The sequence below is a fragment of the Perognathus longimembris genome, chromosome 18 (assembly GCF_023159225.1).
Source record: "Perognathus longimembris pacificus isolate PPM17 chromosome 18, ASM2315922v1, whole genome shotgun sequence".
Taxonomy (NCBI): domain Eukaryota; kingdom Metazoa; phylum Chordata; class Mammalia; order Rodentia; family Heteromyidae; genus Perognathus; species Perognathus longimembris.
This window is the reverse complement of record NC_063178.1, coordinates 18278013-18292343: the sequence shown is the minus strand read 5'-3', so window position 1 is coordinate 18292343 and position 14331 is coordinate 18278013. Positions and strand designations below refer to the sequence as shown.

The 14331-nt window shown below is 40.4% G+C and overlaps 1 protein-coding gene across 1 annotated transcript in view; it reads left to right on the top strand.

The window, feature by feature from the left end:
* LOC125366876 (putative ankyrin repeat domain-containing protein 20A3) overlaps nt 1–4650 on the top strand; it is a 37606-nt gene extending 32956 nt beyond the window's left edge. Inside the window, exons 13-16 of the mRNA XM_048367598.1 lie at nt 1066–1264; nt 2913–2977; nt 3883–3942; nt 4248–4650. Coding sequence (XP_048223555.1) covers nt 1066–1264; nt 2913–2977; nt 3883–3942; nt 4248–4321 — 398 coding nt within the window. The 3' untranslated portion in view covers nt 4322–4650. The remainder of the gene's footprint in view (nt 1–1065; nt 1265–2912; nt 2978–3882; nt 3943–4247) is intronic.
* The last annotated feature ends 9681 nt before the right edge of the window (nt 4651–14331 follow it).

Here is a 14331-nt window from a genome sequence, read left to right as displayed (position 1 = left end):
AAGTGTTGGGTCACCTCAAGTAACCTGGAAGTAGAGTCTATTGGGTTCTTAAGATACAGGGTCTTGTCATCTGCAAAGAGAGAGAGTTTGACTTCATCTTTTCCTATTTGGATCCCCTTTATGTCTTCCTCTTGCCTTATTGCTCTGGCTAGGCAGTCCAGTACTGTGTTGAAAAGGAGAGGAGAGAGCAGACAACCTTTTTGTGCTTCTCATTTTAAAGGAAATGGCTTTCACTTTCACCATGAAGTATAAGGCTTGCTGTGGGTTTGTCATAGACAGACTTTATTATTTTTTCGAATTTTTATTATCAAATTGATGTACAGAGAAGTTACAGTTTCATACATTAGGCATTGGATACATTTCTTGTACTTTTTGTTACCTTGTCCCTCATACCCCCCGCCCGCCTTCTCGTTTCCCTACCCCCACCCCGAGGTGTTCAGTTCACTTATACCAAACAGTTTTGCAAGTATTGCTTTTGTAGTTGTTTGTCTTTTTTTACCCTGTGATGGACAGACTTTATTATAGTCAGAAATGTTCCCTGGAATTCTAGTTTCTCCAAAGCTTTCATCATAAATGGGTGCTGGATTTTATCAAACACTTTTTCCACATCCAGAGACATAATCATGTGATTCTTGATTTTGCTCCTCAGTATGGTGATTTAACATATGTTTTGCATGGTAAAATGGCTAGTAGTGGCAACCAAATTAATACACCAATCTTCTCACACAGTCATACTTGAAAAACAGGCATTTCTAAACATTTTCTGAATAATTGTCTTAGTAATGACCTATCATAAGCAAGGGAAACCTATTAACCCAGAAATCATTGAAAGTCACTTCTGTCCTCCTTACTTTTTTGGGGTGACTTTCTAGAGTGGTATCTTCCTGTAAATATATGTGTACTTCTATAGGATGAAATTGTTTGAAACAGAAATTTTCTTACAAATACTGATGGTAAAAATAAAATTTAAAAGAAATTAAGTTTTATTTTATAGGTATTTTTAAAATAGTCCTACTTTGTTAATATAAAGGAATGATTTGGCATTTGCTGTTTGGATTTTCACAGGTCCGTTAAGAGACTGGAGGAGGACAAGTGGAATCCTCATTTCCAGAGCCAGTAGAGCACAGTCTGTCCAACATTTTTGCCCTAGTGTTGGAAATCATACTTCCTGTGAACTCAAAAAGTTTTCTTCCAAGAGAAGAGGTGGTAACCTAGGCTCACACACACAATCTTCCACTCTGGAGGACTGCGCACTGCAGGTTAGGTATGTTCACTTTGAGTCTCATGTCTGCTAGATTTCTTGATATTGACTTGGGGAACTATTGAGAACTAAAATAGATTTTGCATGTCAAGTAAAGATCAAAATAATCTGTGCTTAGATAACAGCAACAAGGCTTTGTCAAATACCGGATAGCTGCTGTTGTGTGGTTGTATGTCTCCTTGTTTGAATCAGTTCTGAGAAGCGTGAGAGAGAAGGGTCTCGTTTCAGTCTCCCTGAAGGAGATAACCATTTCTGTCAGCACCATTTATGAAGAGGCTGTTTTTTCTCAAGGCTTTGTGTTTATCTCCACTGTCAAAAACGATATAGCTGAAGCTGTGTGCTTTATTAATTTTTATAGAGTGTCATTGGTCTTTGGGTCTCGTTTGTAGGATTTCTATTTGCAAGGAGCACACTTGTTTGGTTATTATATCTTTGGAGCCTGGTATTATGATACATCCACAATTGCATTTGTTGTTCAGAGACTTTAATTCTCTTCCATGAATTTTTGGAATGACTTTTTATTTCTATATAGAATGGCATTGGGGTTTTGATGAGTATTTGTAAAAATAAGTAAGTTGCAATGCTTGGCAATATTGTCATTTTCATGATTGAATGATGCCATTCCACGGTCTTGGAAGATCTCTCCATCCCTTGATGTCTTCTTCTATTTCTTATGTCATTATTTAATAGACTTTATTATTGATGTCTTTTAATCCCTTTGTTCAGCTTATTTATGGGTGTCTAATTGTTTTGGAAGTTATTGCTATTCTCAATTTCTTTCTCAACCTGTTCATTATTGGACTATAGAAAGATTAGTGAGTTTTGAATATTGAATTCTCTATCCTGCTGTATTTCCAAAGATGTTGATCAAACTAACAAGTATTTTGGTATTGTCATTAGGATCTGCTAAGTAGAGAATGGAAAGTTTCTTTCGAGCAAAAGATTCATTAACTTGAAATAAGTGATTAAATATTTAGGAAAAGGTAGATACAGGGCACATTTCATTCAAGTACAATATATGCATGGATGATATACCATGGTGAAAGCCTTCTGATAAGTAGAGTACACTTTTAAGAAGTGACTGACTGAGCTATAAAATCTTGTCCAGCATGCAGAGATGGTAAGAGGAAAGAGAGTGAATGGAGAATATAAACAATTGATCAAAATATGTTACATACGTGTATAAAAACTTAAAAAGGAAATGCATTAAATTTAGTTTAGGAAGCAATTGTGAAGGATGCAGGAAAAATGAATAAGGTACATTATAGGCATATATGAAGTGAAACATAAGTGAAACAGCCTTTACACGTAATTGATCTTAAAACTGTGCGGGGAAAGAAAGCAGTTTTGGTGAAAACCATTGACTTGCATTGAAAATGCACTGAATATATAATATAGGTTGTATTGTGCATACATTAGTGAATACTCACAGCATAATTAGTACAGAAGTATTCATTTTAATGTTAAGCAGATTAAGTAGCATTATATATGGATACTTTTTACGTAAAGTGAATGTAGGTTAATTTTACATGGGTGACATTTTCACAACTTTCTTCAAACTGTCTTAGTCTCTACATCCTTATGTAAGCTCAGATTTCATAAGCTGTAAGTCATTTCCAGGATGATATCTCTTTTTGAATTCAAATAATAGATGTCATATTTGGCTTATTTCAAGATATGAAGAAGGAAGAATTATAACTCGTGGACTGCCAGGAGGTATGTTGCCAAACGTTATAAATTAACTTAGGTGTGTTGATATTCTGAAACAAAGCAATTAGCACCCCTTCTTTTTATTTGGCCAACAGACCTACAACATATAATTAAAATTCAAATGGAAGGGATTAAAAACCAACACCCCTCCTGTAGGCTAACTTCCCACGTGTCTTTCATCACTGTAGTAACTATCAAGTTTCATGTGCATTTTCTTTTGTGACTCAGCACTTTTTTCACTTGTCATCTCTTGAAGCTCTCAGACTATTCTTAGCAAATGAAGGCATCCTCCACTTCTTAGTTAAATGTCTCCAAATATAAGTGTTTACCTTTTTTGTGTGTTTTATATTCATTTATTCTTATTTTTTTATTCTTATGGCCAGTCCTGGGCCTTGGACTCAGGGCCTGAGCACTGTCCCTGGCTTCTTCCCGCTCAAGGCTAGCACTCTGCCACTTGAGCCAGAGCGCCACTTCTGGCCATTTTGTGTATATGTGGTGCTGGGGAATTGAACCCAGGGCTTCATGTATTTGAGGCAAGTACACTTGCCACTAGGCCATATCCCCAGCCCTGTGTTTATCTTTTGCACTCATGAAATTTCTAACTACCTTGGTATGAAAGGCAAATATTCAAATTAAGTTTATTTACATCAACTTATTCAGCCTTGGTGCTTTCTACTTACCCTTCGTTGCTGTAACTCTAGTCAGTGTGAACTACTTACAATGTGTAGCAATTTGTATGGCTTACTTCCCTCCTTATCAAAGTTCAGTTATTAATGTAATAACTACAACAAAATGCATTCACATTGGCACAAAACTGAGAAATACATCCCACCCTTGTGCTCAAGTACCTTTATACTTGTTATGGTAAGTATAGTTCTGCCTGGAAATCACCCGTTGATCTCATTTTCCAGAAGCAAGGAAGAGATTGATGAAGAATGGAGTATATCGTGATCTTGAATTTCAGTGCTTGTGTAAGTGGTTGAATAAATGGTTGCTGAGTTAATGAATAAATCCAAATATATAGAACCTTCACAGTTAGCCACATAATAATTAGTCACCAATATGGTTTAATTACATTTGAATATCATTTTGTATTGTAGTTCTCTCTCTCCTTCTGCCATACACATAACTTACCATACCCAATGCCCATAATTTTATTCTTATTAACATTTATATAATCCTTCATAAGTTTACTATCACATGCTTACTTAACTAAAAGTCTTTGAGATAAAGACTATAATGCTTTCATGTTTTGTTTTGTGTTCACCTAATATAGATTTGAGTCTGGGTCTGCTAGAACTTCTGCTCTATGATGTACTATTGAAGTCAAGATTCACATGTGGAAACTGATGATAACATGGCATTTTTAAGGAGAATGTATAAATTAGGTTCATAAAAGAAAATTTATGTTATAACAGAAAACTTAAAAGATAATGTTATTTCTGAATGTTATTGGAATTATTCTTAATAGATGAAAGATATAAAATGTTGTAAAAATAACATTTCTAATAATATGTTGCAATGAAAAGTTTTATACTATTTTGAACTGCTTCAAAACAAATCTTCAGGTAGATGTTCTATGCAAAAATGATTATTACTTGTTCTGTCAAAATGCCCATTGTTTAAGTAGAACCTAAACCACAAAGTTGACATTAATGCTTTAGTGGAATTAAATATCAATTCTGTGATAACAATGATGTATTTTCCTTTTGGTTTCATTTGATATATATTGAAAAAATAGTAATGCATTCACTTAGTGAAGATTTATCTACTTAGAGCTAGGATGGCACTCTGCTCTGTGCATTTTCCTGCTTCAGTCTGCTGAGTAGCAGGGATTCAAGGTGTGAACTACAACACCAGGCTAAACTTCAAGTTTTTAACTAATATTTGGGGGTTTTAAAAAGTATCTTCAAGTTTAGGAGATTCAGATACATATCTTGATCATCATAGAAGACATTTTAAGTTGAATCACCTCTTCAAAATTCTGTCCCCACTTACCTAGGAGGAACTGTCTAATATGATTTCTGTGTTCTACTTTCATGTGTATACATTGTATATGAATGGATTTGCTCATTATTTCTTTTCACTTTATTGGGTCAGTCCTCATTTTAGCTTCCAACACTTGCACCCTTCCTCTCAAAACATGTTTCAGGTATTGATACTCATGTTGCCTAACTGGTAATTATTCAAAAGGATTAGACCATGGAATCTCATTCTTGTGAAGACTTTAGTAAGATTCAACATGCAATATAATTTTTTAAAGTACATCCCTTTCTCTACAAATATCATTCTGCCTGACAGATGAGTAAAATTTGTGTGTCTGTGTGTAGGTGTGTGTGTGTGTGTGTGTGTGTGTGTGTGTGACTGTGTGTATGTGACATTTTGTTGATCCATTCATCCATGAAGCACATCTGGGTTTATTTCCATAGCTTATTTCTGTTGAATAGTGCATCAGTGAACATGGTTGTGTAAGTAGCCTTGCTGTATCCTGATTTGTAGTCTTTTGGGGTAGTATTTCTGGATCATGGAGACATCCTATGTTTAGGTTTTTGAGGAAACTCCAAATGTTCCACAATAGTTGAGCAAGTGTATAGCCCAGCAGTAGGTTATGGTTAGTTATCTCTCACACCTGTGCCAGGACATGTTGGTAATATCTTTGGTGATGGCCACTCTAACTAGAATGAGATGGATTCTCAATGTTGGCTTAATTTGGATTCTTTTATGGCCATGGATATTGGGCATTTCTTCATGTGTCGATTGGCCATTTTTATTTCTTCCTTTGAGATGTCTTTTTACCTCACAGGCCCATGTATACATTGAGTATTGATTCTTAAAAGGTTTTGTTTCTTGAGTTCTCTGTATTATTCTGGATATTAGGCAATTGTCCAGCATTGACCTGGCAAATGTTGTCCATTCTGTAGGCTGTCTCATGAGGTTACTAGCGGCCTCCTTTTCTGTGCAGGGGAATTTTAGGGGATGGAGGAAGAGGGCAGAGGGACAGCCGGGCACTAACTGAGCTCTCTCCAAGCGAAAGTCCACAACTAGAGAAGCACATCCAGGGAGCCAAACCAGTGCAGAGATGCAGGACAGAGAGGAAGCCTGCTTAAGAAGACGGATTTGAGCACAGGCGCTCCAGAGGCAGTGACAGCGGTAATGCAGCCAGAGCAGCAGACAAAACCAAGATATGAGCAATGGGAGAGAGGGATGGAGGGAAGGGGAGAGGGAGGGAGGGAGGGAGGGGAGGAGAGAGGGGAGAGAGTACTCACTTTCCATTCACCTCCAGTGCATGTGGAAACCTGGCTGCAAGCCACAGACAGACACAAGTCGCAGATGGACCAAAAACCCAAGGGAAAGCGTGAGTTCACCGGGATAGACCCCCTCAGTCTCCCACCCGGAGCAGCCTTTGGAAGGCAGCCCTTCCCCTCCTCTGGAGATGGAGATGGAACCCAGCAACCCTGCCAGAGCAGCCAGCAGGAAACCTGAGGCTGAGTCAGCAGCGCCCATTTTCAACCCAGTAAAGAGATCTGAGGAGGAAAAGCTGTGCCCAAGGCAGGACGGGCTCCCCCAGGGCAGGAGTGCTCCCCCAGGGCAGGATGGGCTGCCCCAGGGCAGGAGTGCTCCCTTCCTGAGGTAAGGGCAGCTCGAAGCAGCCCTGCCCCTCTGCAAAAGCTACTGGTTCCAGACAGGCCTCAGCCCCCCTGCCCCCTCCACACCCCACACCCCAGCTCCCCTAGGCCACAGGAAGGCTGACACCCCAAGACAGCCCTACATGCACCATCAAGAGACTGCTTAGTGCACACAGGGGAACCTGTCCAAGCTCTCCCAAATCAATGCAAAGAGTCTCTTTTCGAATGACAGGTCTTTAATGTCTGCTTGTTTCATTACTTTTATTTTCTCGTTTTCCTTACTTTTATTAACTTCACTTTTTTCTACTTCATCCCTAGATACACAGCCAACCGTGTTTGCTCAGCCTCCTCCTTCCCTGTGTACCTTCCTTCCTAACTCTGACTCCGTCGCTCTGGTGAAGCCCAGCGTGGCCGCATTGAGCTTCTGCTGCTCACAGAGTCTCAGGAACTTTTCAGCTCAGGCTGGCTGGGAACCGCGGTCCTCCCGAATTCACGCCCACTGTGAGGATGATGAACCAAGGGAGCAGCCCAGACGGTGGGTGATAAGGAGTCTGCTGTGTCCACCTGGGTTGGCATCAACTTTGATCATGCAGATCTCAGACGCCTATGGAGCTACCAGAATTTCTTCCTCAGTGAACAGCAAAGCTTACGTTATTAGAAAATTATATGGAATGAAGTCAGTTTAAAATACTGTAAAATCGAGAGCATCCTTCCCCCAAATATGCTCTATTGAGTTATCAAATTCCTATCTACAAATTTTGTAACACATTCATATTTTATAAACCTGGAATTAGAAGTAAGCAACCTTTGATTTCCCCGAAAATACTTCAAAGACCAGATGGAAGGCATTTGTTTATGAGATGAATAATAATTATATAGTTGGGTTTTTTTGCATAAAGTTTGTGATCTATTTCCTTAACAAGATACACTTATACTTTGGTCAGAGTGATGGCAATATTGAAAATACAACATGAAAATGCATGCTGTAATCTTTTGAAAGCAATAAAAATTTTAATTCTGGTTGTACATGTTTAAATGTTTCTTGTAAAATTTTTTGGGCTGCTTGGGTTGCTTGATCCTGGAGGATCACAGTTCAAAGTTGTCCCAGGAAGGAAAGTCTCCAATTAACCACCAAAAAACTAGAAGTGGAGCTGCGGGTCAAGGTGGTAGAGCCCTGGCAAAAGAGCTCAAGGACAGCTTCCAGGCCTGGAATGTAAGCCCTGACCCAGGAGAGGAAGGGAGGGAAGAAGGGAGGGAGGGAGGGAGGGAGAGAGAGAGAGAGCTGTATACATGATCACTCCAAAAGTGATACAAATTAAAACCAAAGTAACATGGTCGGTTTAATTTCATCAACACAACATTGAAAACATGTAGAAAAATATCATTTGAATTATATACTTAGGCAAGAAAAGAGATGATCCCTATGACCAAACGTATTATCTTGTTTCAAGGACCCCAAGTTTACTTTAGTGACATAAATAAATGTATACTGTACACACTTGCCAAATTAAACCCACTTATCATGAATCTGAATGAGATGAATTGAGCTTTGAGCCAAGGGCTCCTGTGTACCAGGCTGGCCTGGAAGCTGTTGCACAGTGTGGACCGCCCTAGAACTTGAAGGGTCCCCAGGGCCGTGTGCCCAGTGCTGGAATCACAGGTGTGAGCCATCGCTCTCCACCCAACTTATGACGACGTGATCAGAGAATTAATATTCAATCCATTAATTTGACACACTTCATTTTCATAGTGATTCACAATGTTTAAAAGCAAACAAAACTAACAGATATCAAGCTGTGACTTGGACTACTACTGTGGGTCCTCTACAAAACCCAGCTGAGAAGGGGTTCCTTTCCTTTACCAGTCCTGGGCCTTGAACTCAGGGCCACCGGAGGGTTCCCCCAGCAATGGTGCACCCAGGAGTGAGCGAGCAGGGGGTGGGTGGGGAGGATAACACTTGTCAAGTGCCCTGACACTCACGTGCCTTTGGTGGGGGGGGTGAGTGGAAACCCAGGAGAACCGCACACCCCAGAGAGAGTGGAGGGGGCCCAGCCCCAGCAGAGGGGAGGGTGGGAGGCGCCTTCCTCTCTGCATGGGTTGTGGCACCATAGCCCGTCCCATATCAGTGATAGAGACTCTGATGGACGTGCTGTTTCCTGGGCTGCACTGGAAACACATGCCTCTCAGCTACAGACAGAATCAGCTGGAAGGAGGAGCACACACCACTGCTCTTAGTTGAGAATGAATTTCATGTCAGGCTTTGAAACAGGATCTCAGTGTCAGACTCCCTAGTGACAGGACTGCAGGCAGGAGCTATCAGAGCCTGCTAAGATGGGTCATTTGTAGCTAAGCAAACGGTGGTAAGATAACACTATTTACTTATTACATCGTGAGTTCTGTATCTGTCTAAACAGGACACTCCTTCATGATCCCACTACGTAATGCTTCGTTAAAAATATTAAGAATTCAAAATACATTTAATCTTGATGCCCCAGAGATCATTTTACAATTTCAACCATTTTAGTGACAATAGGTGGATGGTTTGGGGTACCATGTATTAATCTAATGTTTCTATATGATTATCGTAATTTTGCTTTCATCTTGCTTCACTAATAAAATATGTATGATGAGAAAATTTGGCTTAATGTCCAGAATAAGGAAAATAAGTCATCAATATTAAGCTGTGAAAGAAACCTGAGAGTAAAAAAATCAATTAATGCATGTTTTGTTTTGATGCAATTTGAATTCTAGGGTTGTGAAAAATAAATGGAAACTAAGTAGATAGAATAGGTTAAATAGAATTGAGTTAGGCCTCACATTAGATATATTTTTCAAGAATGAATTACTCTCCGAGTATAGATACATTTGGCTTTAAGGGTATTGTTTCCTAAGATGGACAGAAAATATGACAAGAAAGCTCTTTCCAACTAGCTGTAGTGTCTACAAGGATGGGGACTCTATGACCGTTACAGACGGACCTGCTATACAATCATGGGGCAGCTACAATTAAATGTAGAGATTTAAATACTTTCTGATATTATTTTACTGATACAATCGCCTATCAGTATAATTAGATTTAAATGGTGCAATATATTTTGCATTCTGAAAAAGCAAAATACATAATGATATTGTTTGATTTGTGTTTATCTTCTGAGGCTATCAAGTAGATAAGGAACCAACATAATAGGTAATAATGTTTAGAAATATCAAAAGGTGTTAATGGGCTGGGGATATAGCCTAGTGGCAAGAGTGCCTGCCTCGGATATACGAGGCCCTAGGTTCGATTCCCCAGCACCACATATACAGAAAACGGCCAGAGGTGGCGCTGTGGCTCAAGTGGTGGAGTGCTAGCCTTGAGCGGGAAGAAGCCAGGGACAGTGCTCAGGCCCTGAGTCCAAGGCCCAGGACTGGCAAAAAAAAAAAAAAAAAAGGTGTTAAAATTTCTAAAACTAAGATAAACTTTTATACAAAGGGAAGTACCTGTTGCGTGTTAGTGTCTCATGCCTTTAATTCTTCTCTGGAGGTCTGAGTAGTATCAAAAGTGGAACTTTGGCTCAAGGGGAACAGCAATAGCTGTGAGCAATAAAGACTTAAGGGACAGCACTCAGGCCCTGAGATAATAAACCAGCATTAACACAAATAACAAGAAAAATAAAGATGCCCATTGTGCATATGCAGACGCTTGCAAACACAGCATTTGGGAAGCTGAGGAATGAAGGTTATCGGTCTGAAACTAACCACAGCTAAATACTGAGACACCAATTGAAAACGGAAGAAAAGAATCAAGCAGAAAGAAGCACAACAGGATGATAATCTAACCAAGTCAAAACCAACAGAGAGAAAAAAATTCATCATGAAATGACAGTCTTTGTCAGTCATTCAATATTCCCATGATGTTTTTTATCATTGTCAATATGGATCTAAATTAAATCAGTTATGTAAGCATTATCTTAAATTATGGTTGACATTTCCTAATGGTGCTCTCATGAGAAAAAAAATCTTCAGGGTGCTAGTGGAGTGGAGTGGCTTAAGTGGTCAAGAGCTTGCATACTGAATGATTAATGTATGTGTGTATAATTGTGTGTGTGCATGTATATGTGTTTATGTATGTATATATATGCCTGCATTTTGGGACTTGATGAATTATATTAGACTCCGGACACTCACACAGTGAGGCCAAAAGAGCATAGCCTAGGAGTGTTTGGCCAAGGCTCAATAATATTCTATGAATGAACTGCAAGGAAAGGAAACAGGAGACATCTTTAGTTGCCATTGGTGCTGTGTTTGTTTCCTTTTCCTGTAATCTTGTTTGTTAGTTTGTATTTGGAGGGTAAGGGAGAGCACAGAAAAGGGGGGACAAGGTTGAACAAATACAACAGTGACACTCACTAGACACTGTGCGGTGGGAATGCGAGGGAAAAACCCGAAGAAAGCGAGGGAAGGGGAGACCTGGTTCCAAAAGAGTTACATTCCTTGCTCATTTCCTTCATGTAACTGTAGCCCCACTGTGTATCAATTCTACAATCACAATAAAAAGAGAAACATAAACCCCTGACTTGAAATCCTAAGATCATCCAAAATATTGAACCTAATATGTTCTTGAGTTTATAGATAATGTCTATTATAGTACTGTTAAAATATTATGTGCTTTGTACTCTATGTAGCTTTAATATCTGTTAAGTCTTGCTTCTGATCCCATCAGTGATTTTTGTCCTTTATGTGAAAAAAGTAACATTATTATAATTTCTAATTAAATTCCCCTAGAGGAAAGTATAAGAAATGTATGGGGGTGAATTTTCTCTTTTCTAGGATCATAGAGAAAAGATTTGCAAATCAGATGACACTTAAAGAAGCATAGGCCTTCAAAGAAGGCTGAGCACAAATATCATTTATTTTACAGCACTCCAGAAGGTTTCGACAGGGCTATTAGCAAGTAGAAGTAAGCTGGACCATCAAGATAGAGCATCTTTCTTACCATGGGATAAAAAAACAAAACAGCTGTGATCTTAGGAGTTGCAGTTCATTAGACACAGTGAAGAGATGTTCTGAAAGAAATCAAGGAATTGCAGTTTTTATTTAACTCTAATTTCCATATATATATACGCAACAGGTACTTCCCTTTGTATAAAAGTTTTATCTTAGTTTTAGAAATTTTAACACCTTTTGATATTTCTAAACATTATTACCTATTATGTTGGTTCCTTATCTACTTGATAGCCTCAAAGATAAACACAAATCAATTATCATTATGTATTTAACTTTTTCAAAATCTAAAAAATATTGCACCATTTAAGTCTAATTATACTGATAGGCTATTGTGGGGCTGGGAATGTGGCCTCGTGGAAAGAGTGCTTGCCTCATATACATGAAGCCCTAGGGTCGATTCCCCAGCACCACATATATGGAAAACGGCCAGAAGTGGTGCTGTGGCTCAAGTGGCAGAGTGCTAACCTTGAGCTAAGAGAAGCCAGGGACAGTGCTCAGGCCCTGGGTCCAAGGCCCAGGACTGGCCAAAAGAAAATAAAAAAAAAAGAAAAAAAAATCTAACGGAGAGTCTATTGCATCAGTAAAATAATATCAGCAAGTATTTAAATCTCTACATTTAATTTTAGCTGTCCCATGATTGTATAGCAGGTCCATCTGTAATGGTCATAGAGTCCCCATCCTTGTAGACACTACAGCTAGTTGGAAAGAGCTTTCTTGTCATATTTTCTGTCCCTCTTAGGAAACAATATCCTTAAAGCCAAATGTATCTATACTCCGAAGAGTAATTCATTCTTGAAAAGTATATCTAACTGTGGGACCTAAGTCAATTATATTTTAACCTATCCTATCTACTTTGTTTACCTATATTTTTCACAACCTTAGAATTCAAATTACATCAAGACAAAACATGCAATATTTCATTTTTCTACTTTTAGATTTCTCTCACAGCTTAATATTGATGACCCATTTTTCTTATTCTGGACATTAAGCCAAATTTTCTCATCATACATATTTTATTAGTGAAGCAAGATGAAAGCAAAAAATAAGGTAACAATATAGAAACATTAGATTAATACATGGTACCCAAACCATCCACCTATTGTCACTAAAATGGTTGAAATTGTAAAATGATCTCTGGGGTATAAAGATTAAATGTATTTTGAATTCTTAATTTTTTTTTTTTTTTTTTTTTTTTTTTTGGCCAGTCCTGGGCCTTGGACTCAGGGCCTGAGCACTGTCCCTGGCTTCTTCTCGCTCAAGGCTAGCACTCTGCCACTTGAGCCACAGCGCCGCTTCTGGCCGTTTTCTGTATATGTGGTGCTGGGGAATCGAACCTAGGGCCTCGTGTATCCGAGGCAGGCACTCTTGCCACTAGGCTATATCCCCAGCCCTGAATTCTTAATATTTTTAACGCAGCATTACGTAGTGGGATCATGAAGGAGAGTCCTGTTTAGACAGATACAGAACTCATGATGTAATAAGTAAATAGTGTTATCTTACCACTGTTTACTTAGCTACAAATGACCCATCTTAGCAGGCTCTGATAGCTCCTGCCTGCAGTCCTGTCACTAGGGAGTCTGACACTGAGATCCTGTTTCAAAGCCTGATGTGAAATTCATTCTCAACTAAGAGCTGTGGTGTGTGCAACTCCTTCCAGCTGATTCTGTCTGTAGCTGAGAGGCGTGTGTTTCCAGTGCAGCCCAGGAAACAGAACGTCCATCAGAGTCTCTATCACTGATATGGGACGGGCTATGGTGCCACAACCCATGCAGAGAGGAAGGCGCCTCCCATCCCTCCCCTCTGCTGGGGCTGGGCCCTCTCCTCTCTCTCTGGGGTGTGCGGTTCTCCCGGGTTTCCACTCACCCCCCCCACCAAAGGCACCTGAGTGTCAGGGCAGTGGACAAGTGTCATCCCCCCACCCACCCCGCTGCTCGCTCAGGCCTGGGTGCACTGTCGGGCTCGGTCGCCTCTCCCGGTGTGGGTATCGAGACTCAGGTACTCTTTTTTCAACTCCATTTCTCACCCTGTCCCCCAGTCACCCGGCCCGCAGATAAGGCTAGAGTGGAGCAGGGGAGTTAGCCCCATCCTCACACGAGAGGAGAGAGCCTGCCCGCCCCCTGTCCGGTAAACAAAGTCAGACGTCCGCAAGTCTCGGAGAAAGCTTCAAGAGCAACTGCTTTATTAAGGCAAAGGTAACGGGAGATGATTCCGAGAGAAGGCGATCGGCCAGGACGCCGATGGGCTGAGAGCTGTCACCTGATCCCCTTGAGCTAATGTCACTCGAAAGCAGAGCCAGGGCGGGACAGGGAGGCGCCTGGGCTGGCGGGAGAGTTGGGGGCTGGGTGCAAAGCCGGTTCTTCTGGTTCCGGACCCAGAGAGTGTAGCCTGCTTCCGCATTCCCCTAGGGCTGGGGGGGGGGGGGGGAAGGGCATCAAGCACACCACCAAGTCTAAAGGCAGGATCCCAACAGTGCACCATTACTGGGGGAACCCTCCTGTGGCCCTGAGTTCAAGGCCCAGGACTGGCAAAGCAAAGGAACCCCTTCTGAGCTGGGTTTTGTAGAGGACCCACAGTAGTAGTCCAAGTCACAGCTTGATATCTGTTAGTTTTGTTTCCTTTTAAACATTGTGAATCACTATGAAAATGAAGTGTGTCAAATTAATGGATTGTATTTTCCTTCCCTGATCACGTTGTCATAAGTTGGGTGGAGAGCGATGGCTCACACCTGTGATTCCAGCACTGGGCACA